Below are 24,743 nucleotides of genomic sequence, written 5' to 3' on the forward strand. Positions count from 1 at the left end.
TTTTATCATTTCCAGCATTACAATTATGATATTACACTCAGTGTTTCGATTCTAAGGTATTTACACACAAATAAAAAATAAAAAAATAAACAAAAGAGATCATTCAAGTTATTGTTTTGTATGAATATAACACAAATACTTTTTGCTTTAATATATACAAGGGATATTTACAAATATAAGTTTTCTAAATGAACAACAGTTTTGTTCATTGACTCATTGCTATGACATTTGTTCTTTTTTCATTTAAAAAAAAAAAAAAAAAAAAAAAAAAAAACATTTTAACCAAAAACTGTATCGAATGATTCTTAAAAAAAAGATTGTATAAATTTACAAAATATCATCAAACTTTGTATCAATCATTTACCATAAGTTAATTTAGATTAAAACACAAAGGTTCTAATTTTTGTAGATAAACATAATTTTCCAAAGAAAAGTGTTTAGCCTACATGTATCAATAAATAAGAAAATTACACAAGAAAAATTGAAGAAAGCACATTTAAAAATTACTATTTCGAAGAGTTTATTGCAGATTTACTAATAATCTTGAACCCTGAGATTTTTCTTAACATTCAAGATGGAAGGTCCATATGGCTTGAAACTTTGTCGAGTGTTTCACTGAAAGACGTTCGTCTTGAAACAATAAGAGCTAAGAAAGTATCAAACTGTGACCTCCTGTGTATATTGACTCTTTTCATCGAGATTCAGGAGGATCGCCAAACGGCCAGAAGTCTCAGACATATCTTCTGGCTTTGATATCACAGGCAGAGGTACTTTGCTTTCTAAGTTGGCAGCTGTTAAACACCACTTTTCAATCTTCTGGCCGGGTTTCTCGTCTTCTTCGTTCGCTTTCTCCAGCCTTCCAGCCTCCTGCATTGCACTTATTTTTGCAGCCAAATGCCTGTTGCCGTGCCGCATGTTTTTTTCTTTCAAATGCTCCAGTTGAACATACAACCTTTTGAATTCCTCCTGTAAAAAATATCACAGCATTAATACATTTGTGTTTATTAAAATTGTTGATTATTTTTTAAACATACTTAATTGGGGCAATACGGTTTTTTTAAAATTTTATTTTAATGGCTTTATGTTCTTTGCATATTGGCCAATGAAAATGTTATTATGCGTATTCGTTTTGGGGGGAAGAGTATCGTGAAAAAAGGCCAGAGGCAACGGCGGGAATCGAACCCACGAACGCGGGGTCTACGGGACGAAAAAAAAAATTGAGACAAAAATGGGTCATGGGTAGGGCATGGTTGGAAATGGTTGGGTTAGGTTAAGTTGAGTACAAGTAAGGTTAGGTCAAGAGGAGTTAGACTTAGGGTCAGACAAGAATTTACAGCCACATAAATAATAGTAGACAACCAACAAAAATGGGATGTTGTTCAAATGTACGATCATTAAAAGAACAATTAGGGCGTAAATACACAATATATAAAGTGAGCGTATGTAGAAACTGTTTTTAAGAAAATCTCAGAACAAAATAAACCTAATTTTCCCCACAAAATTAATAAAGCTTTATAATTTAAAAAAATATTTGCAGAGTTTCGCATTTTTTAATCTGCATAATTTACCATTGTTTAATGCATAAGTTTTTAAAATTGTTTTAATTGGGTTAACCCTAGGTGCTTAGCGTGCCTGGAGGTGTATGTTGTTGACAGGTTCCGTAAAACTAAGACAGATAACAATTCTTTTTTAAATTGACTTCTTTGTATGCATTAGGATTTGGTGAAAATTTGGACTATTTTTAAAACATAATTAATTCGCGCACTACTGGTTTAAACGCAAAAACAATGATAAACGAAAAAAAAATTACATTTTATTTAGCCCTTGATATTAGGTTTATAATACTCAACAATTTATAGGTGATTTTAATTAGCTTTGATTGATTTCAATTAGCTAAATTTAAAACGTACATGTGAATGTTTTAAAAAAACAACACACAAAATAAGCCTTTAATAAAAAGGTTTTTTTTTCGGAAAATATCTGGGGACGTATGATTAATTGTATAGCCGTTCTTCTGGGAACAAGTAAGGGATGGATACAATTACATCTTCACAGAGGCCGACAAAAGTTGAAAGTACTCTATTATCTACAAATTCACAACGGAAAATACCGTTGAAGATGGGTTTCCCCACCAGAAAATTTGAGTACTGGAGAGGTGTATGATAAGAATTTTTTTTATTCTGAAGATATCGCTTCAATAACCGCTCATTTTAAATATGATAAAATATGTACATTTTTATATAATATGTAGATAATGTGTGGTGATTAGTGACCGTTAATCGATATTTATTTAGAAATCGTGAGATGCGGTCTGGTGTGATGTAGGTTTCAGAAAAACATTTTCTTTATCGTGCCAACGTGTCGATCTTTATTGAGATCATCTTCAGGGCTCAAAGTGCGATAAAGAAAATGTTTTTCTGAAACCTACATCACACCAGACCGCATCTCACGATTTCTAAATAAATATGTCGATAATATAAAATCTCGTCTTTTCAATTAATTTAAATATGCTAAATAATCCGAAAATTTGCGCAAATTGCTAATTGCTGAAACACCATTCTTCTACACTTGAGGATTGACTTGAATTGCGGTCATAATTTGCTCTCGAGATGTAAATTTTGCTTTGAGAGGAAGAAGATTTTATGAAATAATTTAATTCGTAAAAAAAGTCATTAACTTGCTAGACGATCGTCAATTTTAAATAAGTGTTTATGCCTTTGTTGTGCACATATTTCTCGATAGATATATCATTCGATTTGCATATGTATCTAGGATAAGAAAATAATATGCTAGATTGAAGAGAATGAGATTAGATATTATAAGAAGTTACAAAAATCTAATTTAGCTTCCAGAAAATCTAATTTAGCTTCCAGAGTAAAGTAGAAAAAAAAAACTTTTTTTTATAAAAAACAACTCTTATTCGTTTTAAAGCGGCGTTTAGACCTTTTAAATAAGAATTCTCATTGTACAAAAATTAATTAATTAAAATTTAAAAATTAATAATAATAATAACAAGGCATTTTTGGGCCGGTGGATTTGCCGGGGGCGAATTTTTTATCACCGATGTCCTGAGTTCCATTTCAAAATTAGTAAAACCCTTGAATTTTATATGTTGTATATACATATCTAACGTTATTACAATTTTAATTAAATTTGAATTATTTATTTTCTTTCAGTCTGTCTCAGGAATGTTTAGATTAGGCTATTATAAGTAAGAAGAATAAAGATTAAATCTACAAAACGAAAAAAATAAACAAGAAACACTTCAACGTTATATTCTATTCCGCTTTAAATTTATTTACGGAAGATACAGTGTTAATCCGCATTTTTAATAACGGATTTACTTAAGAATAGTAAACATAAACGTTACTCATTTTGTAAACAAACACATTTTCTCGTCTTTTCACTATTTTAATCCAGTGGCATTCCCTTTAGCAATGAAAAGACATCATCATTAGACGTTCGCTATATTATTGTGAGAATGAGTCATTGAAGTCACCGGCAAGTAGATATCGCAGAGGCAGTGGCCTTTCTCAGCCCGGTCTTAAACCCGATTCTGAGAGACTGGAAGTGCCAATTGGAGGCCTGGTAGTAGAACTCAGCGCATTACGACGCTAAGGGAGGACATAAATATGGTCCCCCGCCAAATCGTAAATGAAGTACAAGATGTTTTGGCAAGGCCTTTATCAACACAAACGATTCGTTAACCGTTTGTAGAAAGTTGGCCTCACATCGTATGCCCCTTTGAGACGAATCTAGTTCTCAACTCATACTAATGGGGCAAGCCGTCATCACTAGCTATATCTAAAAACTCGCAGATAAGTCTCCCGACAGCCGACGTGGCTGCATGCTGAACCAGTCCCTACGGTTGCTACCGTGTATACCGACTCATGCTGCATCGACCATCGGCTCTACTCATAACAGAAGGTAACCAAATACCACGGTCGCTAAACGTTGAAGATTTTGGCAAGCCCTTGACATGTTTGACACGAATCAAGTTCCATAACTACGTCGTTCAAGACAGAAAGGCTACCAGACCGTAGTCTAGCTTCAATCCCAGAAGCAATGATTTTGAATTCGTACGAGGTTTTGAAGCTATGAGAAATAAAGTATTTCATAATTTACCGTGACACCTTTTCTTTATGAACTGAAGCATTATCTCCTTGGCATTACTTGACGTAATCACCTAATCATTCTACCGTTGCTTAACCGTATTAACAAATGAAAAAATGAAACAATAACAAATGAAAAACTTCACCAACTTTTCTAGTTACCTTATAAAGTTAAATAATATAGTTTATTTTTTAAATTCAATTAGAAATTTAAATGAAAATTTTATGAACCCTTGCCATTTATTATGTATAATAATTACTAAATTTTACAAAATGCTTTATTCACACAGGCGTATTCAGTTGTATTTATAAGTATTCAGAAATCGTGAGATGCGGTCTGGTGTGATGTAGGTTTCAGAAAAACATTTTCTTTATCGTGCCAACGTTTCGATCTTTATTGAGATCATCTTCAGGGCCTGGGATTTACAAACATTGTTTACATTTAACAAAGTATTTATAAGTTTTTCTCGTTTTATCACTCCATCCATGCAGTCACCATTTTAATTAACTATTACAAAAAAAATGAGTTTTTTTTTGGCCTTTGGTAAAATTTAATATCAATATAATCAAGGAAACAGGATGTTTATTACACGCCTAATTGTTCAATTGTAAAAAGTAATAATAAATTAATGGTCTCAGATTCTCCCACCCGTTTAAATTTTTTAGTATAGAGCTAGGATATAAACTTGCGGGATTTATTGGCATCCCTTGGATAGAATGGCGGTTCAATGTGGTGTCATGAGGTTGACATCGAAGTGACAGCACGCCTCCAGATTGGGAAAAAAGAAATCCAGTAAAGGTTTTTTTTAAGTAGAGCCGTTTAGGGAAAAGCCCGATTTTCTTTCTCATCTTTTTCTCACGTCGGAAAAATGTTTTTAACACAATTCCATTTAGACGTCCCATTAAAATCCATTTACTGTTTAAGAAGACAATTAGTCTTTTATGATTGACAAAAGATAATGATATAACAGTTTTAGAGGTTTTTTTTTAATTTTTAAAAGGGAGTTTTAATTTTTTTCCTTATATGCGCTATTATATGAGTTATATTTAAGAAGGTAGTCTGGAAGAATTATTGATCCTCAGTACTTTTTTTTAATAAAACGAAACAGTATTGTTGCACGACATTCAATCAGTATTGATCATTTCTCAATTATATGGTTTCTATACTTGTTAGAAATCAGAATCGCTTCTCAATAGCTACATTTTTGATAACATCAAACTATCATTGTAGAAATGACTGCTACGACAAAGTATTGAACAAAAGAGCGGATAATCGGCGAGATTAGGCTTGGTTGACATCGCTGATTCTCATTAAAAAATTCCCTTGATTAGGGTTAATAATGTCGAAGAGTTCTTTTAAATAGTTACCAGTAGAAATGGGGCTCCGCTAACGAGCTAATGAAAAGAGTTAACTCACACAGTTACTGAGCGTGCGATGAACATATTGGAAAAAAGAGCGGTAATTCTTACATCATCCTCAACATTCCGATGCCATCGCTTCAGCGATTGCCGCTCAATTTTGAATTTTGTCGTTACCACCACTCAGTAACATGATAAGTGACTTCACCCCGTTTGCCAATCTAAATAAATACATTTAAAAAAATCAGGCTTTCCTGCATTTAAATGGTGTTTAAAAAAAGAACACGAGAATGAGGAGCATTTTTTAAAATTATTTAATTTATCGATCATGGCTTTATAGCTTTAGAAGAATTGAGTATAAGCATATATTTCTTATTCTTATCTTAAATATATTTTCTTTGAACTGTTTTGGGATTTCATAAATATATTAAAAAAACAAACCCAATTTATTTTGTTGATCGTTTTATTCAAAACTTTTTTTAAACCGCCCTGTGGAAGGTAAACCTTCAGCTTGTACCTGCCTCATACTTATTATTTTGAAGCTTTTGATCATTTTTTGGCGACTCCGTGGCATTTCTGCCTTTATTGACTCCAACTTACTGAGAGCTTCAGAACGTAAACTATCCGGACAGAATCGAGTAAAGCGAGGTTTTGACTTAAATGGCCGCAAGTTGAAAAATACGTTAGAATACCCAGAAAAAGAAGCCAAACCTCAGCCGTTTGTCGGCCCATAAACTTCACACATTATTGTTATTATTATTATTTCGATGGGAATTAGCATTTGGCAGACATCCCAATACATATAAGGTCAATCAGATTCTTGCAACTACAAAAATGTATAAATAATTTTTCAAATTTAAACTTCTTGTCAAATTAAAAATACTTAATTTAGGAAAATTCTGTTTGCTACAACTATTCGTCAAACATTAACAAGCACGATTTTTAAAAGTTGTTCAGCTGGATCAAATGGTTTATGACAAACGCAATCATATGTGAAGGGTTCCCAATTTAAAAAAAAAAGATGATTGTACCTATTTTTATATAAAACATATATATATATATATATATATAAACATAATACGAAGTAATACTTACAAGGTGGATTGACCACAGGTCTAAATAATTTCTCATTTGTACTTACTTGTATGTCTTGCTCCGTCAATTTAATTTCCGGGCCGGCTGTAGACGAATTCGTAGAAACGGCGTATTGCGAATTCCCAGACCGTGGTTTATTTAGGAATTTAGTAGTATGTACTTTGGGCGCCGTATTAAAAGTATCATCGGATTTGCCATGTCCTTTGAACACCATGTACGCCTAAAATCAATTAATTAACACATTGTTTCTTAAATAATTTTAAAACAAATCTTTCCAAGTAACATAACTAATTCAATACACTTTGAAGCTGGGCGCACACTAGGTCGGTGGGGTGGCGCGGCGCGGAACCGACCCCAAGAAAAATACATTGAAATGAATGTAACCCCGCACACTAGGTCGGCGCTGGAGAAGTTGCCAGGCTTCTGGAAGCCGGAGCTGCGGCGCGGTGTATATTCTGCTGCTCTCGGACGCCATATTGGAAAAGCCAATGTGTTGCTTTGTTTACCCTGCTTTTTGGAATAGTAGTAGCATTGTTTCAAGATAAGTTTAAAAACAAGATCATTTCCATAAAATAATGGTGATATTTTCCAAACGCTTCGTGTTTATTTCATGTACCCATGCTTTTCGTTTTCGGTTCAGCCTTTGTTCCTCCTCTTCCAACTCTACGAACGCGACCAGAAAAATAATTTCCTCGTCGCCACTATTTATTATGGATACAATTATTGTCACGTGGGACAGTGCAAATACAAAATAAACACTAAACCGCATCGCTGGTCAGATGGAGGGGACAAATTCGACCCACGCGGCCGAGAGCGGTTCCTACATAGTGTGCGGACTTTCACAAAGCCCCCAACCGAACTAGGTGCGTCCAGCTTAACTGCAACCTAAGTGATTATTTGTTTATATTTTTATAAACATTAACGATGAGTGCTTGCTTAAAACAATTATCATGAAAAAAACATTTATCAGATAACAGCATTTTCATTTATACACAATCTTATTATTTTTCCTTCTTGAAGGTGGGATAATAGGTCATCTTTGTACACAATGAAATATATTTTCAACGTTTATGTTATCATTTTGAAGACGTAATCCTTTAATTTTGTACTGAAAGGAAGTGAATGATTTTTTTAATGTGACAGTAGAAATGGATCCCAGCTAATGCCCGATGTATCTGGGTTGGGCAATATTCCACTCCCTTTTAGGAGGAGACTGGGTATTACGAACAAAAGTCGGACAGCCAGACGGCACTAAAAGCACCTCATCGGTAGTAAAGCTCAGAGCAGTTTGTGCTTGCATACTGGCCCCGACATATACTGAAGAAAACAACAAAATTTTCCTTGTTTGGGTAACAGTGCGTTCTGTGGTATACCAAATTGCAATCCTAATTGCCTGCGATATGTCAGGCAATGAGTTAATAATAAGTATCAGTTCAATGGTAATGTATTCTAGGACAGAGTCATGGAAAAAGGCCCATTAAAAAAACATTGCAGAAACAACTACTAAAATTAAGACGAGTCTACAATTATACCATGATTGCTGACTAGACACTATAAACTCCGGAGGCATATCCATGACGCTGGATAGAAGTTTTATTGTGCAGACTTAGTCAGTATGAAGGACTATGCCGGATGAATTTCCGACTATTTGGAGAAGAAAAGATGTAAGAGGTTGATACATTAGCTAAGGTATGCTCGATCAGCACACCGTAACTCGTTTTGGTCTATAAATTTGCTGTCCAAAGGGTAAAAGATGTATCAACCATTGGGCTCAGAATAAGCCCTCAGTTAAATGGTTAGGTATTCTACGACTGAGGCATACAGAAACGTCCTTAGCACATTAAACCAATACTGTTCGTGGTGCGTTAAGTAATAAACAGCCCTACAATCCTAATTAGCTATAACCCTGGAACTACTTACATCCCAATCCAATGGAAAATGTTATTCGTGAAACCCATTCCCAAGCATTTAAAACCTCACATCTCATTAAGACATATTGTACTATCGGAGTACTATCATTATATGGCAAACTGGAAAGATCCCTTCTAAAGCAACTATATCCGATCGTTGAAAGTTAAAGACATTCCATCCCATTCCGTTTCAGTCGACATTACTCTACCATTCAACAGATATTGGGCTTGGACTACAATTTTGGACTGTTAACTGGATGCTGCAGATTCCGGAGGTATATGCATAGACTCGCAGCAGCAGTAACAAGCCTGTGCAGATATTGCCACGAAAAAGAAAAAACAGAAGAGCATGACCTCCGATGGTATATATGCAGTCTACTTCTGTGAATAGATCAATACTGTTCGTGGAAAGGTCGTAAAGAAGCCGACTCATTTTAACATTAACTTTTGTCATTCAATAGTGTCACAGAGTGGTGGACATCATCGCATCATTCTTTAGCAGATGGGTGCTTCCCTAGACGTGAGGTTGAGTGTAGCCCTAGGGTTTCCTGTAGAAACTCAAGTGCATTTTTACATCCACTTACTGCCTCGTCCTAAAAGTAGAAAAAAAAACTGCGGAAGATGCCCTTTGACGCTACGGAGACCAGTGGCTTTGATTTCTACTCCTGGAATACACGCTTGAGCCTTAAATAAAGCTTTTGGATCTGGAAAAAAGCCTTAAGCTTTACTGAGCTCTAGATAAATATGGATGTTGCAAAATAGACCAATATCGCGATACACAAGATACATTCTTTCTAACTTTTAACCTTTACTCTCTTAACGTTGAGATTTAAAATCACTATTCGAACCAAGTGTGTTTTAACAATAGTTAAAAATTCTAAGCCCGTCAATTTCGATTGTCAAAAAAAGATAAATTTAATTTACGAAAATGAAATTATTATTATCTACTGACAATACAGACTATTCTCTTCTCTGAAATTACTTAATTCATGAAGCCACGAACAAAGGTAAGAAGATTCACACCTTTACCAAATCTGTATTACGATAACAAGTCGATACGAGACTCGTTCGCGAAAAACAAAGTTAAAGCAAAGAAGTTTTGATAAGAATCTGACGAGAGAAGCCACTCTTTTTGATGACCAAGCTCTCTTTATCTGAAAACGTTGAAATACAGTGTTCTGTTTTTCACAGATTATTTTTTCCGTCGAAGGATCCTGATATTGTAAATGACAAAGAAAGAAAAAAGCCGTTCACAATTATTAGATTTTTAAACTTTACAATGGTAACAATATGTTTGAGGGAGGTTTGTAAGAATGCTTACGTCGCAATCCAAAGGGATAGCGTCGAATAAAATACGTACGAATAATACGTTTTTTTCCCAATTTCCATAGCATGAGTTTGCGATCTCCAATTTGTCCTGAAAAGGTTTGATACCTAAAGAATAATGTGACAAGAGGGATTTCATGGTGTTTTGTGAGGTTTTCCAGAGGTAAAATTAAAAAAGATTAGAAATCAACGATTCGAGAAATAAAAAAAATTGTATATTGAAATTCTCTTATGTCCAATTTGGATATCTGAAGCACCATCAGGACTGATGTTGACTAAATACTCAAATATTAACTTTTCACAATTTGTAAAAGTTATTCGACTGATCTCCTTTTTTCAGGAAGAGTATATTTATTGTTCATGCAACAGTCACAATCTTTTTAATTAAAAATAGTTTTAATACGAAATATGTGTTAATAAAACTATTAATACCTTGCTTCCAAAAATAAAACACAACAATAACGTGACAGTCAGTTGAGTATGGCAAAAAAATATTATATAGAGCAAATCCGGATTGGCTGGCGATTGAAGGAATAACCTAAAAATTAAATAAAAATAATAATAGCTCTGGTCAATAATTAATAGTTTTTATATAATACTTACATAGAAATGTTGAGGAATAGAGAGAGCAAGAATTCGTTGTAGATGGCCATTGAAATAAATCGACTTTCATTGAATTCAGAAGGCGCTTTTCTCACAACAATGCACAGTCGAATGCCCCATACGAGAAATAGCACTTCCACTAAAATCAATTATAATTGGTTTAAAACCGATTTATTTATGGTAAAAGATTATTTTTTGATTTTACAAGTTGTAAAGGAATGATCCCACCAATCGGTCTGACAAAGGTAAGCTTTCAAGTCGTCTGCCGTCCTTGCGACAATGGCCAGCGGTGGAGCAACCAGGGTCCTAATGACAAGGAGGACAGTGAAAACGGCAACTATCATGCCAAGTCTTTTCATCAAGTCAAGATCTGTTATTTTAACCGCTTTGGCCGACCTCACTCGGAAAATTACAGATATCCTGGAAAAATACTTACAATTAGCGAATGGGAATTTCAGGTGTCTTGCCGTTGAAAATTTCTTTCCACTGAAACAATTACACATAATGGGTTATCTTAATTTTTGTAGCTTGATGATGAAAAAGTGCTTAGCTGAAACCTTTTAATTTTTTTTAATGTTTATTTGTACGAAGGGAATGGGGAATTCTTCGGAGGATTTTGATTGGAATGCTTGGATTCGTTGGACGTTAATTAGATGTCTTGGCGAAACCCCATATCATTATGTCTAAATAGGTCGAAATAATGTTTTCTACAGAGTTAGTTTGTTCTTTATCGTCATGTCTGATTTCGGTCCTAAAAGTTTTCGTAGTTGTCCAAATCGTCTATTTAGTTGACCGTTGTGTTAGGGTTCTACGTCAGTCTACTGTATAAGTATAGCCCTAAGGGTTTTACTTGTTCAGTTTCATCGTTAACGCTTTGCTCTATTCTTCAATGGGCTCAAGTTGTTCGTGGATACTGAACATGGCTTGGGTAGGATCAAAGTTAGGAGATAAAATTACAGTATTGTCAGCGTAGGTTCCGAGGATGGTGTTGGGATGTATCAGCAGATATAAATCGTATATACGGATGGGAGAATGCTGCCTTGCGGGACGTCAGCCTCGCTCGGTCATGTCTCATATAACTCATTGCTAACCTTAGGCCTAGTACGCACTGGGATTCTTTGAGTCGACTCTTTGAATCTTCGGAGAGTCTCGGCTGCGTCTAGCCTGAGTTCGGGCTGCCCCCTGGTGTGTTGCGGGCTAGCATTTTCGGATTCTTTTAAATCCCATCCGATGTGGGATTCTTTGACTCAATGTTGCGCAAAATTTTCCTAGTGCGGACGTGAATCGGAACAAGCGCTCTTGCTTCATTTGTTTAGTTGACGTTGTGGTGAGTGTTTTCTTGAAGATTTTGACAGTGTCTTGTATAAAGGTATGTTGTGGAGTACCGAGTTGACATTACATTTTATCGAAGACATGCATTCCCATCGGTGTTTGTGGGATGTATCATTCACGGAATACAGAAATTGGAAATTGGAAAGCAAACATTGAACGGTTTAGCCCAAAAATTCCGTCGTCGAAATTGAAAAAAATACACACTTTAAAAGGACAGTTCCGTTTGTTTTGAAATCCTGAAGGTGGACATGAGGCTTGTATACGAGTTCCACTCTCTAGGAACCGGAGAATGGCAGCTAATCTGTCTGCCGGAGAGATAAGATTCCCGAAAGTTGGTATCTTTCTTGGAAATTTGACCGCCAACTTTCATTAAAATGATTTCGTAATCGGTCGGGGACACCCTCAAAAAATTTCTGAACCCTGCGCCATCATTTAATCTCAACGTGTCCAAAAGATTTTTCCGGCCGTGAAATATTTGTCGAACTCACACCATCTTTTTGGTCGTTTTTTAATGCACCTCCGATTGGATTCACTACGTACAATGCAAAAAAGAGCAAGGGAAATTCCTGAGAGATTTCCTCCGTCATTTTCGCAGGCACTGATGGATGTGAACTGAATCTTGGTCTGGACACGGTGCTTTATCGCGGAGCTGAGTCGGGGCTGCATCGCAACAATGAATCTACGCAGCCCCGACTCTGCCCCGCAACACGAATCGATTCAAAGAGTCTCAGTGCGTACTAGGCTTTACTCTAAAGCAACGATATGTTCGTTAGGATGTGGAATAAGGAGTGGGTAGGAACTGCTTAGGTTTGAACACAACTCCCGGGTTCGAGGCCCTGTCAAAAGCTTAGTTCATGTGTAAGAATGCACCCGAGCAGTACTCTCTTGTCTCTAAAGAATAGGAAATGAAGTGAACAACCCTGAAACATTGCTGAATCATGGAATGACAAGAACGGAAACCAAATTGGTGAAGGAATGAACTGTACGTAAATCTAGGATGGGTATTTGGTGGTTTAAAAAGAGGTCTGTTTGTGGGGTTTAGGTATTAGAGTGATTACGGAATATTTACATAGTAGGGGAAAGTAAGAGGTTCGTAGAATTGAATTGTAAATGATAGTAAAAAAAAGTTATATCCTTCTGTGGGAGGGAAACGGTTAATATTTTCAAGAATATTGCCTTAATTTTTATTAAGTTCTAGATTAAATTATTGTCAGACTATTTGAGTCATATTATGATCATTGAATTGTTTGCTCCGTAGAAACGTTTTGGAAACAGTTTTTCACTGTATAGCGGAATCCACAGTACTGGGGGAATTACGTTAGTTTTGTGTTGTAATATTGTGCTAATTAAGGATCTCCTAATTAAATATATTTGGATGGTGAATTTGCTCCGTACAGATTAATCGAATACGCACACCATGCACGGACGTACGGATTTGAATTAGTCCATCAATTTAATTATGAATACTGAGACGACACACTTCATCTCTGGTTTGCTCTCCAAAGGCAGTTTCAATTTTGAATTTTTTTATTTAATTACTTACTATTCTGTACTTTGTATTGCTTTGTTTTTTTATGTACCTGCCAGCTTCTATTTTTTTTTTAAATTTACGTATTGTTTTTATGATAACAGCAACAACCTCCGACAGACAGTTTTAATCCATCTTTGTATATACTTACAAATTTCTTTTTAGTAGTAGACTTTTTTCTTTTGTTGTAAATAAAAGTTTCTATCTTTCTGTTTATCTAAGATCGTATTGTTCAGATGAGGTAAAACATCGGAACATAAATAATAATTTACAGTTAATTAAGGTTTTTAGTTGAGATGAAAAAAAGCTAATGGCACGAGCGGGATTCGAACCCACGATCTTCGGCTAGATACGCGCTGCTCTACCACTTGAGCTATCGTGACCTCGATCCACTCGGACATCAACTTCCTATCTCAACCCGACCTTATGAGTTTTCCCTCCTTTTTGCCATTTTTCATCTCAACTAAAAACCTTAATTAATTGTAGTGTATTAATTGGTCAAGCGGACCACGAAATTAGTGAATTTAATAAATAACAATATAACAGTAAAAAATACAAATATTTGTGTTTAACTCCAATTCCGAATAGTTTGTGTTTCCGACTTTGTCTCTGTGAGCCCCGCGGCAATGGATTCGATTCCCACCCCCATCCGTGGAATTTCTAATTCAATTAATAACATTTTATGTTCGAAATGTTTAGCCTTGCGTAAAGATTCCAAGATTTGCTCTTTTTAACCAATCTTTACCGGTGCTCAAAGGAGATGGAGTCAGAAGAGATGGACTCACAAGCATTTTCTATCCTTTGCCGCATTCTTCAACTGAGGTTGCTGGGTTATGATTGGCGTAGACACTGTTTTTTAAATGGCCCCACAGAAAATAGTCAAATCGGGTGAGCGAGGAGGCCAACAAATAAGACCTCATGGCCCGATCCACCTATCCCGAAAGTGACGTCTCACCTGCAAAGAATTGTGTGCGGGGCATCCAAAAACTGGAGGATCATTCTTTGTCGTTGCTGCAGAAGAACATGATCTGATAGTATATAGTTAGTTTAATTATTACAAAAGGCCGCGTGAAAATAACGGGAAAGCTTCTATTTAAATTATTGATTAACAATCTACTAAAGTGCAGCCTTTTTTTTAATAGGACAACACTGCCCCTGATGAAGACGCCTTGTAGTTACAAGTGTGGTAATCCACGCTTCGTTAGAGAACCCCTGTGCCTAGTAATTAAACAGGGATGTTAAACATTCGCTTATTCCGCTAAAACGCACAAAGTTTAAACTAAAAAGGACTTGTTCAATTGCAAGGTGAACAAATGTCCGAGGGTGTGTTGCCAATTGAAAACAAATATATTTCCGAAAATAGATTTAACAAAATTAATAAAATTATCCAAAGGAGTGTAGTTTCTTAAAATAGTTTATTAAATTTGTAAGCAAATTTATAATAAAGTGAACATAAATGTACTCAATAAAAAATAAACAATACGGCATGGATTCTCCGTCTGCCGGTAGGCGGTGAGGACATAATAATAATAGTAATAATGATAATCATAATAAAATATATAAATAAAATAAATAACTAATTTTATACACTGCAAAATAATATAAACCTCTCTGATTATAAATTATTGTAAATGGTTTACAAAAGTACAAATTTCTCGAAATAACATAAATAACTAAATAAAAACTAATATAAAGAATTAGTTAAATGCCACAAATCCTAGAAAAAATAGATTAAGTAAACGAAATAAGGATAAACAAGAATAAAAGTAAGGAGGGAAATAAGTTTACCCAGAAGAATAAAAAAAAGAACTAAAAAATAATAATAACGTCAAATAATAGTAAAAACAATGTTATCCGTCAATATATTCTTTCCTATATATCCAGGCTGCTTTGGTGTATTCCACCAATGCAGCCCAATTGGATCCATCCAACAAACTTAAAAATTCTTTTCTTGTAAGTACACTGCACCCGAAGAATAATCTTCCATATTCATAAAGAATAGAGCAATCCGCTATAAAATGGAAAATATCCTCCCTTGTTTTCAGGTTACAAAGACAGCATGCTTCTCTTTCAGAAGCTTGGTACGGTTTGTAGTTCAGGTTAAGCAACTCGCCCCTTAACTTCACAACTCGATGGGTCGAATAGATAAATTTTACTTGTTTATTCAAGTTAAACTTGCACACTTTACATTAGGATTTAGATTCCTGTATAGTGTGTAATGTTCGGACATCATGGTTCTTGCCACAAACTCCTCTCTTAGGGATTCTCTAACCGGTATAAATAAGTATGTATGCACGAATTGAAGCGTGTCATTTGTTAGAACTTTTTGAGTTCAAAGATAACGTTTTGAATGCAAGAGTTGATTAATTTTACTTTTTTAGTAACTTCTGGCATCTTACAATTTAACACAAAACAAAACCATAACAACAAAAAGCCTTTAAGGACTGTTATAGCTTTATCTTTGGTTCTACCATTCGTCACGCGCCGTATTGCGGAATAATAAGAAGGGGATGTTGCTAAGAAAAGAAGGGGTCGTTCACGATCTTACTGGACATTTCTGTATTCGAGTTACCACGAGTTAACATCTTACAAACATCGTGAATACCTCTATTGGCTTAATTTCAATTCTTTTTTTATGTACTAGTTTAGGTTATGGCCAGCAATTTTTGTATTGGTGTAATACAGTAGCAATCTGCAGCAAGCGCAATAAGTTACATAGATAACGAGGTAATTAAAATAAACATAAAAACCAAACCTAAAAGGCCATGAATGGGGAACAATCCAGTGATAGGACTTCTAAATTATAAATCATTCGTACCTTAATAGACGTCAAGGAGGATGGTTAGGAAGAGATCGAGAGGAATTGGTTGTACATAGAGATTAGAATGACTTGAACTTCGTTTAAAAAGGGAACATTTAGGTCGTTATGAATCATTTTTGAACCATTGTTCGCTTGGTGTGTCTGGAAGGTTCGGTCAGGTATGACCGGGTTGGAGTTAGAAGAAGCGTAAATTCGGATAGTGATGTGGGTTGGGAAGGGATGTCAGCAATATTACTAATTAAAGTAGTGGGCCAAGGATGCTACCCTGAGGGACTCCCGCGTCCATCCTGTACAAAAGAGAGTTGGTGGATCCACCCATACTCTAAAATATCTGTCGGTCCCGTAGGATTAAAAGATGAGATACTGTATAGATGGTAGGATTCCTTTAAGTTACCAGAGCTTAATAATATACTCTGGGAAGATCAGGAAACTTCTTGGAGTACAACTCGACTGCATGATGTGCAATACCATCACTATCTATAAAGCAGTTGTACATATCAACTCGCTGTTGATCGGAAACACATAGGTTCTAGTGTAAAATTTATTTCCTTCGAGGAATTAAGATTTGCTCTCAAAATGAGAGTTTGAAAAACAATGACACAAATAAAGTTAATTAATGTTTACTTTAGTAAAGAAGCAAATTATTAGAATTAACAAACAACTAATACACTAATGATTAAACGAAATGCGTTTTTTCCAAACTTTTTGCCATAACTTTGTATTTTTTTGCCCAATTTAAAATCCGATTGAACCATTGTTTTCAGCGTAAAAAAAACCTTTCCAATGATTTATCAGGATGCATAGGGTCGTATTGAGGTTAAATACCTAGGAATAATCTTTCATAATACGTTAACCTAGAACCCTCACCTGCAGCATACTATAGCAGAAAGCAAAATATCCCTAACGACCACAAGAAGAACCGTAGGCAAATCTTGGGGATTAAAACCGGAAATGTCCTATTGGCTATACACGCCAATAATAAGACCCAAAAAAATCTAAGGATCATTAATCTGGTGGACCAAAGCTCAACAAAAAGTAGCTACTCAATCATCAGGGAGCATACAGATACTAGCAAATTTATGTATCACAGGGGCAATGAGAACAACCCCTACAAGCGCACTTGAAACTCTGCTAAACCTATCTCCACTGGAAACATTTATACAAGGAAAGGCTAAGAAAAGCTCATTTAGGCTCCAAAAACTATCAAATTGGATAGGAACTAAACAATTCGGGCATACAACCATAATTAACAAAATCAGACAGCCATTCTCAGAAATGGGGACTGACTATATGATCCCGAAAACATTCTTTACAACATCGTATAAAGTCTCAAAGGACTATAAAGGAGAGGAAGAACACAGGAGAGCATCAGATATAATGATTTGGTATACAGATGGCTCCAAAACAAACGAAGGAACAGCATCGGGTGTTTTCTGTTACAAGCCCAAAACATGAGCAATGAAACTCATTAGGGAAGTTCACTTCGGTCTTTAGAGCAGAAATAAATGCCATTAACGCTTGTGCTCTGGAAAGCCTTAAAAGTGGTTACACTGGCAAAAAAATCCTCATAAGATCTGTTCGCTAAGCAGCCATTAAAGCATTAGCAATTAAAAAAATCACATCAAAATTAGTCAGTGAATGAACCCAAAATCTCCAAAACCTGGGGAAACACAACAACCTGATATCTTGGGTGCCAGGGCACAGAGGAATTTTGGGTAACGAGAAAGCAGACGGACTGGCCAGAGGAGGATCTGCAAGACCGTACATAGTCCCCGAACCTATGATTGGGATAATAAAAATAAATATAGAATCGTCCATCGCGGAATGGATCCAAACAAAACAACAGGAGAAGTGGATAAACTTTAGCGGCGCTAGACACAGTAAACTTATGATGAAACAACCTTCACCAAAACTGGCAAAATCATTACTGCAAATGGAGAGGGCCAAGGTCAGAGGAGTGGTAGGACTACTAACCGGTCTCTGGCATCTGAGAAAACGTCTACACAACATGGGCATATACAACGATGATCCCTCCCATTTGCAGATTATTTCAGCTCAATTGAGATTTAACCTAAAATACGAAAAAAAATCTATGGAATGAAATTGTACCAGCGACAATCAATGACCTGATACTTACAGTAAGAAGGGTTGAGTCTATTGCACTGAACTAAGGAACTTGGAAGGTACAATAAGCCAGAAAGCTGCAATGCCTGGGGAGCACGAACCCCGCTTCCTAGTATCCATATTACCATACCATACCATACCATAGGGTCGTATTGTGGGCAGAGGTAAATCCGAGAATTTCATACTCTTGTCATCATCAGGTGTTTCATAGAATCAACAGAATGGACTTCTCGTAAATAAATTATGGGCCTTATCTACAAAAATAATTTAAAGATACTCAAACTTAAATTTTTGAGGGAAGTTTTACCAAAACTACTAGACGATGTTACTCTGCAACAACAACGAAGAATGATTCTCCAGCTTGATATATGGCCCGCACATAATTCTTTGCAGGTTAGACGTTATTTGAATCGTCACTCCACCTACTTCAGTATGTATGTATAAATGCATGTTTGTAAATGCATTTTGAGTTTCAGGGGAGATACCCATCGCATTATCCGAAAAAAATTAATCTGTCTAAAATGATTTGCATAAAGATTTTCAAAACGTAATTCAAATGGGATGATGATTATCGGTAATATTTTTTCCCCTTTTTTATTATAGATCATTGATACAAGTGCTTTAGTCCAAATATCGGTGGTCTCTCCTATTTAAGAAAAAATGCCACTTGTATTTTGTTGTTTATTTCATATTAAATGTATATTTATCTTTCTATTAATTACATACTTTCAATTCGAACACTTAATATCCTGCTCCTACTTACATCTCAATTGCTTACAAAAATCTTTACAATGTCTACGTGTCTTTAAAAAAATATTGGATATGTTTGGCACCCTTGCCACAAACATACGTTTATTGGCAATAAATGTACGTTTATGTCTACGTCTAAATCTGAAGGCTGCGTTGGTTCCTCGACATCCGGACCACTGGCTTTCTAGGTAATTGCTTTAGAATCTAATCAGTAATTAGGTCGTATCCAGGCGCTTTTTGAGTTGATTTCAATCTTGATAGTTTTTTGGACATCTTTGATCGCTTTTAGCAGTATATCGTCACGTACACACAATAATAATATTAATTTAAAAAACGTGCAACAATATCTGGTAACTTTATTGTTTCGCAATAGGAATTATCAAATTGTTTTATATTATACGAATAAAGAAGCACAACGCTTGAGAAATTATTTGTATCAATCTTTTGTGTCTTGAATCATTGTCGTTTTAATTACTGTTATTCTTAAATACGTAGGGTGTTATTTGCCACAATGATCAGACTGTTTTCTCACAGTCATTTTTAACCAAATAAATTAGCCTATTATTTTCTTGTCAAAAATGAATTCAGTAATTTTTAACAATGTAATATTTTGTTGACTTCATCGTATCAATTGGTTCGAAAACTTAGGTGTTTTAGTGTTTTAAGAATAAATAGATTGTGTCTAGTTGAACTTTTAAAACTTTGAAATTTTGTGAAAGCATGCTCTAGTTCGATATATGTACTAGCTTCATATTTGACGTCAAAGGAAATAATCAAGGGCTGTCAATTCTCTCATGATAGAGGAGGCCATGAAATAGTGCCTCGATTTCCAATGCGTATTGAAAATTTCTATTTATGAAATAGCTCATATCAATTAGGTTAACTGTTTTCAATGTGTCTTCAATTTTTTCTATATGGGAATTATATGACACAATGCTATAAAATCCTTAAGAACATTAGCCTAAAACTAGACGATATGTGTAATACTTAATGTTTTTGGTATTTATGTCTCCGCTTGCTGAACATTTAATCAGAGATATCGGAATAATTTTCTCGGCCGTCTTATTAAAAGCACGGATTTGTCTGCTTGAAGAGTTTTTTAATTTTTTTAAAAGAGTTATTTATGTTGAATATATACAAAGTCGTCTCATAAAATGCCCTACTCTTAATCGTGTAGATGTATCTTTCAATAATTCACTTTTTACTACCTTCTTTCCTAGATCTTCGAATTCGAATGAAATATAATTGCCAGTTTGAGAAGGACCACGAGACATAAGACTCCTTTAGTTTCGGCCCATTTAGGCTCGTCTTCACTATAGTTCCATCTTCCGAAACGAAAAAACTTTGCGAGTTCAGATTGCATATGTTTGCAATTTAACAAGACGTGTCGGGGACGTCGGTGGCCGCAACGGTTTAGGCGTTGACACGGCGCTCATCACTGTAAGGTAAAGGTCCCGGGTTCGAATCCAGCGGCCCTGCATTCGAACCCGACATACTTACAAATGGGCTTTTTTTTTCAAAAACACCGGCACCCCGAGGGTTGATATAACCTCTGCTGTTGTGAACTCTCGTAAAATAAAAATTTAAAAAAAAAATTTTAAAAAACAAACAAGACGTGTCTTAAACTGACAAATGGCCTCCCTTGATTGTAATTTTTTTAAATTATAAATTTTTAGCAATTATTCCTTCTGTCTTTGATCACACTTTAGGCACGTTTTGACCCTTTGCCAACTTCTGGCTTGGAAGACAATCAAGCTTCATAAAACAGCCTGCAAACATCATCAAAATACTTCACATTATAAAAGTTTGAAATCATAAAGAAAGATAATACTTCATCTTATACATTTAATTATGCTGTAACTCCTAGGTCATTTTTGCAAAATGGCTTATTAACTAAATTAAACCTGGAGGTTCAAACGCTTATGTGTCTTCAACGCACCATGTGATCATTTCAATTGAGGCTTTAGCCTCTCTAAGACCTTCTTTACGGAAGTGACTTTGTGCTGGAAAACAGATTATATCGAAAGGTTTTCCTGGTTTGTTAAGCCGATAAACGATTCTGGAGTAAAAGCAGATTGCCTCTAATTTATCGGATACTGATTTCGACCAGTGATTTTAGGAGTTTATAGAAAAATTGATAAAACGTTTGAGTTTTTATTATTTCAGAATGGTTATGTGTATTTAACAAGGAATATGTTTGAGTGTTATTTTATATAAACAATAAGGTAATATTATTATTATAGGTGTTTTTTTTTAATAACAAGGAGATTTTTAAAACTAATTCGCCTTTTTTAAATTGTTCGTCTTTGTTAAAAAGCAATTCCATGTGGCTTTTTAAAAAAGTAAATTCATTACTTATTCGAAAATAACAAAAAAATATTTGTTAATCTTAAGTATCTACATTTTTAAACGGGACAAGTATAACAAAGGATAACTAGTATTCTACCTTCCATCTTGGCCATGCAGCTTGTCGGTGAGTAAACTTTTCTTGTTTAAATATTACATAAAAATAATACAAAATTTTATATAAAAAAATTTAAATATGGATGCATATTTTTTAAAAGAAACTATATTTAATGAAAAAAAAATTGTTAAATGTAAGTTTTATAATAAACTGTTGTAAAATACTCATATACATCGTTATATTTACTTATTAATACAGTAACATTTAAAATTAAAACGATTACAAGTATTTACGTAAAAAAACAAGTGTGTCCACCTTTTCTGCCTCTTAGTGTATATACACCATCACCCTATACAAATCTAGAAGTCTGACCACGATCACCTTCATTCCCCAGAGTACTGGATATGCTACGCGGCGCGGCTGGAGCCAATCCACTCTCCCAAATAACTTACTTTTAATCTCCAGCTGTCACATTCTCAGCGCAGAAGAGGAGGCAGGATCAAACAACCCTCTTCTTTTCACGCTAATACATTACATTATTCCAATAAATCCTTTTTAACCCTGAGGTACAGGAACAGCAAAATGTCCACCTCGCCGTGCCCTAAGATGTCGCACAGGAACTCCGCCTACGTGGCCATTCTTTGCAGAACAATTCTCTCCCACAACTTGCCCAACATCGGAAGCAAACAGATCGGTCGGTACGAGCTTACCTGGCTACTATCTTTGTCATCCCCTTTTAATAACATTACCAGCATCCCCACCTTCCATCTCTAGGGAAATACTCTTCTCCTACGACACTCCTCCAATATCCACAGCACGTCACCGGATAGTTCCTCCTTTAAGACCTCTTCTTCTTCTATTGATTGTGTTTCCTCCTCCGGTATATCCTTTTCCAGCTTATCCAACTCCTTTCTAATTTCCTTTTGGCACAGGTCCTCTAGCCGGGACATCTGTTCCAACGAACTTCTCCAAGATCACCTCCAGGGTTTCCTTCCCAGTCAATGTGTGAGCGTCGCCTTTTTTAGTGAGAAAGTAATCCTCTTTCCTTAACTTTACCGACCTCTTTTTTATATGTTGAGCCCATACCGTCTTCCTTTCCTTTTTTATCCCCTCCATCCACTCCCTCTCTTTTGCTTCCTTAATTTCTTGTACATATATATTCCTCGCCTCCTTGTATCTGGATCTCAGCTCTTCCTTTCTTTCCTTCTCACTTCTGGCCTGCATCCTCCTTCTCAACCTGTAAACCTCTTTCCTTCTTTTCTCAGATCCTTACTCCACCAGGCCTGCTGAATAGATCACTTCCTTCCTCTTCTCCTTGTCCCATGAATTGCTCCCATAATCCTCCCGTCCAGCTTCCCTATGTCCTCTTCTAGACTTCCCCTTCCACACATTACTTCCGGGTTCCTTAATTCTTTCCTATACTTTACCCAATCTATTTTCCCCCATTTTGCGCTCTTTTTCCCTCTCCCTCTCTTTCCACCGACCTCAACCTCGAAATAAATTAATCTATGGTCCGTCCCTACTTCTACGTCCTTCACACACCACTCCCTTATATTCTTTGTTATCCCCACCCCACTCAACGTAACATCAATGTTAGTGGATGCTCTCTTGTAGTAAAACGTTGATAGGTTCCCACTTTTATTTAGAACGTCTAAATTATTCACTATTATGAATTCTTCAACTTGTTCTTCACTTTGCACACTGGAGAACCGTCGTAAAATCCTCTATACGACTTGTTACCCACCCCACTCTGATCCTCCCTATCCTCAATAACTCCCTCCTCATTTCTGGGTTCACCTCCAGAATTACATTTCTCCTTCCACTCCTCGCTTAGGAAGTCAATCAAAAATTAAGATGGCCTAGGTTAGGCTTAGATTAGTGTAGGTGAGAGGGTGGAAGAGAGGTCGTTGTGCGTCGAGACGGAGTCTATGGCCTGGCCGGATCATTAGAAAATTATCAATTCCTTGATCGACGAAGTTGACAACGGACCCACCCAACTTTAGAGAAGGCGCTCCACATTTTCCTGGAAGCGGGGATTTTCAATCGTCTGAAACAAGAAGCATAGATGGACACTGGTTCCGAGGAAAGTTTAACTTGTAATGAATGTTTATTTAGATTTTAAGATAATTGAGATTCATTTAGTGTGTAACTTTGTTATCATATTGTTAAAATGTTACCCGTTGAAAATTATTATTTATGTATGTTTGGTACTTTGGTTTCCTTGGGAATAAATGTTTTTTTTTTTCCTGATGTAAATATTGTGTTCTATTTACTTAGCTAATTTTAATTTTATTTAATTTTCTTTGATTTATTTTTATTTTATTTTTTCTTTACGGTTCGCTGTTTCCGTGTCATATTAAACAGCATGGCGCCCATTTTTAGTTTAATATTACATTAGAATCATGGAGCGTATTTAATTTGATATATGCCGCGATACGTTCCATTAAAGGAATACGCTGCAACGGCCTCCTCCCTTGGTAGAAATAAGGGAGTTCTCAGAGAGGTGTATACTGGTAGCTCGCCAGTAATGTTTGACTGACCATGAGCTGCTTCGAGAGATGTTAGTTTCTCGGAACACCAATACTCTGTGATGTTTCCAGCGGGATAACATCTTGCATAATAAATACGCATATCCTCACCATTGTGACGAGGAGGTATCTTCAGATTTTCCATTTTATTTGATACCAGTTGCGATACACTGCCGGGTCCAGAAGGTGTGAGCGTTGCCTTTCCAACTAGTTTTGGTATCTTCTTTTCTAGTCTTGATAGGAAGGGAAAGACAAATCCGACATCAGCGACCAACTTCTCTGACGAATAGTCAGGTGGTATTATCTCATCTGGGTTGGTCAATACATCTGCCGTGTTGAAGATTGCTCCTGGAATCGAGTTATTGTTTATAAAGGCCGTACGATATTGAGCCGGCGTGTTCTCATCTGCGAGGGCGACTACGGTCTTCCGTAGATTGGACAAAACGATATTCTCTGGGCGTGGAATAAAGCGTCCTTGAGCGTCAGTCGCGTCAGGAGGTAAGACTGGTATGAAATATTTTTCGTTGTAACTGATAGGCCCAATGGAGTTTAAAATTTCAGTTACGGGCGTGAAGCTCATCGTTAGAGCCTTTGTCGCCTCTTTCATTTCATACATATTAGTAAATGGTCTTACGTGCTCAGAGTAGCGCGGAACGTGAGCTATGCTTCTTCTTTGCGTTTGGACTTTGACTTCGATCTGTGCCAACGAAACTCACGAGTTGTTATGGTGGTAGTGATCGCTTGTAACGTTCTGTCTTGCTCGAGCTTAGCAAGTGCATCTTCTATTGACTTTTCTCCAACGTACAAGTCTTTTACGATGCTAGCCTGCATATCCTTCATGTATTGTCGAC

The 24,743-nt window shown here is 35.9% G+C and overlaps 1 protein-coding gene across 1 annotated transcript in view; it reads right to left on the minus strand.

The window, feature by feature from the left end:
- Positions 1-500: 500 nt before the first annotated feature.
- The window catches only part of LOC106669197 (probable G-protein coupled receptor CG31760), a 437,919-nt gene continuing 413,676 nt past the window's right edge, over positions 501-24,743 (minus strand). The window contains exons 8-12 of the mRNA XM_014398513.2: positions 10,611-10,825; positions 10,406-10,544; positions 10,235-10,340; positions 6,613-6,786; positions 501-966 (exon numbers count right to left, since the gene is read on the minus strand). Of these exons, the coding sequence (XP_014253999.2) occupies positions 658-966; positions 6,613-6,786; positions 10,235-10,340; positions 10,406-10,544; positions 10,611-10,825 (943 nt within the window). The 3' untranslated portion in view covers positions 501-657. The remainder of the gene's footprint in view (positions 967-6,612; positions 6,787-10,234; positions 10,341-10,405; positions 10,545-10,610; positions 10,826-24,743) is intronic.

This window comes from Cimex lectularius, unplaced genomic scaffold, assembly GCF_000648675.2.
Source record: "Cimex lectularius strain Harlan isolate CLEC.00 unplaced genomic scaffold, Clec_2.1 scaffold28, whole genome shotgun sequence".
Classification (NCBI taxonomy): domain Eukaryota; kingdom Metazoa; phylum Arthropoda; class Insecta; order Hemiptera; family Cimicidae; genus Cimex; species Cimex lectularius.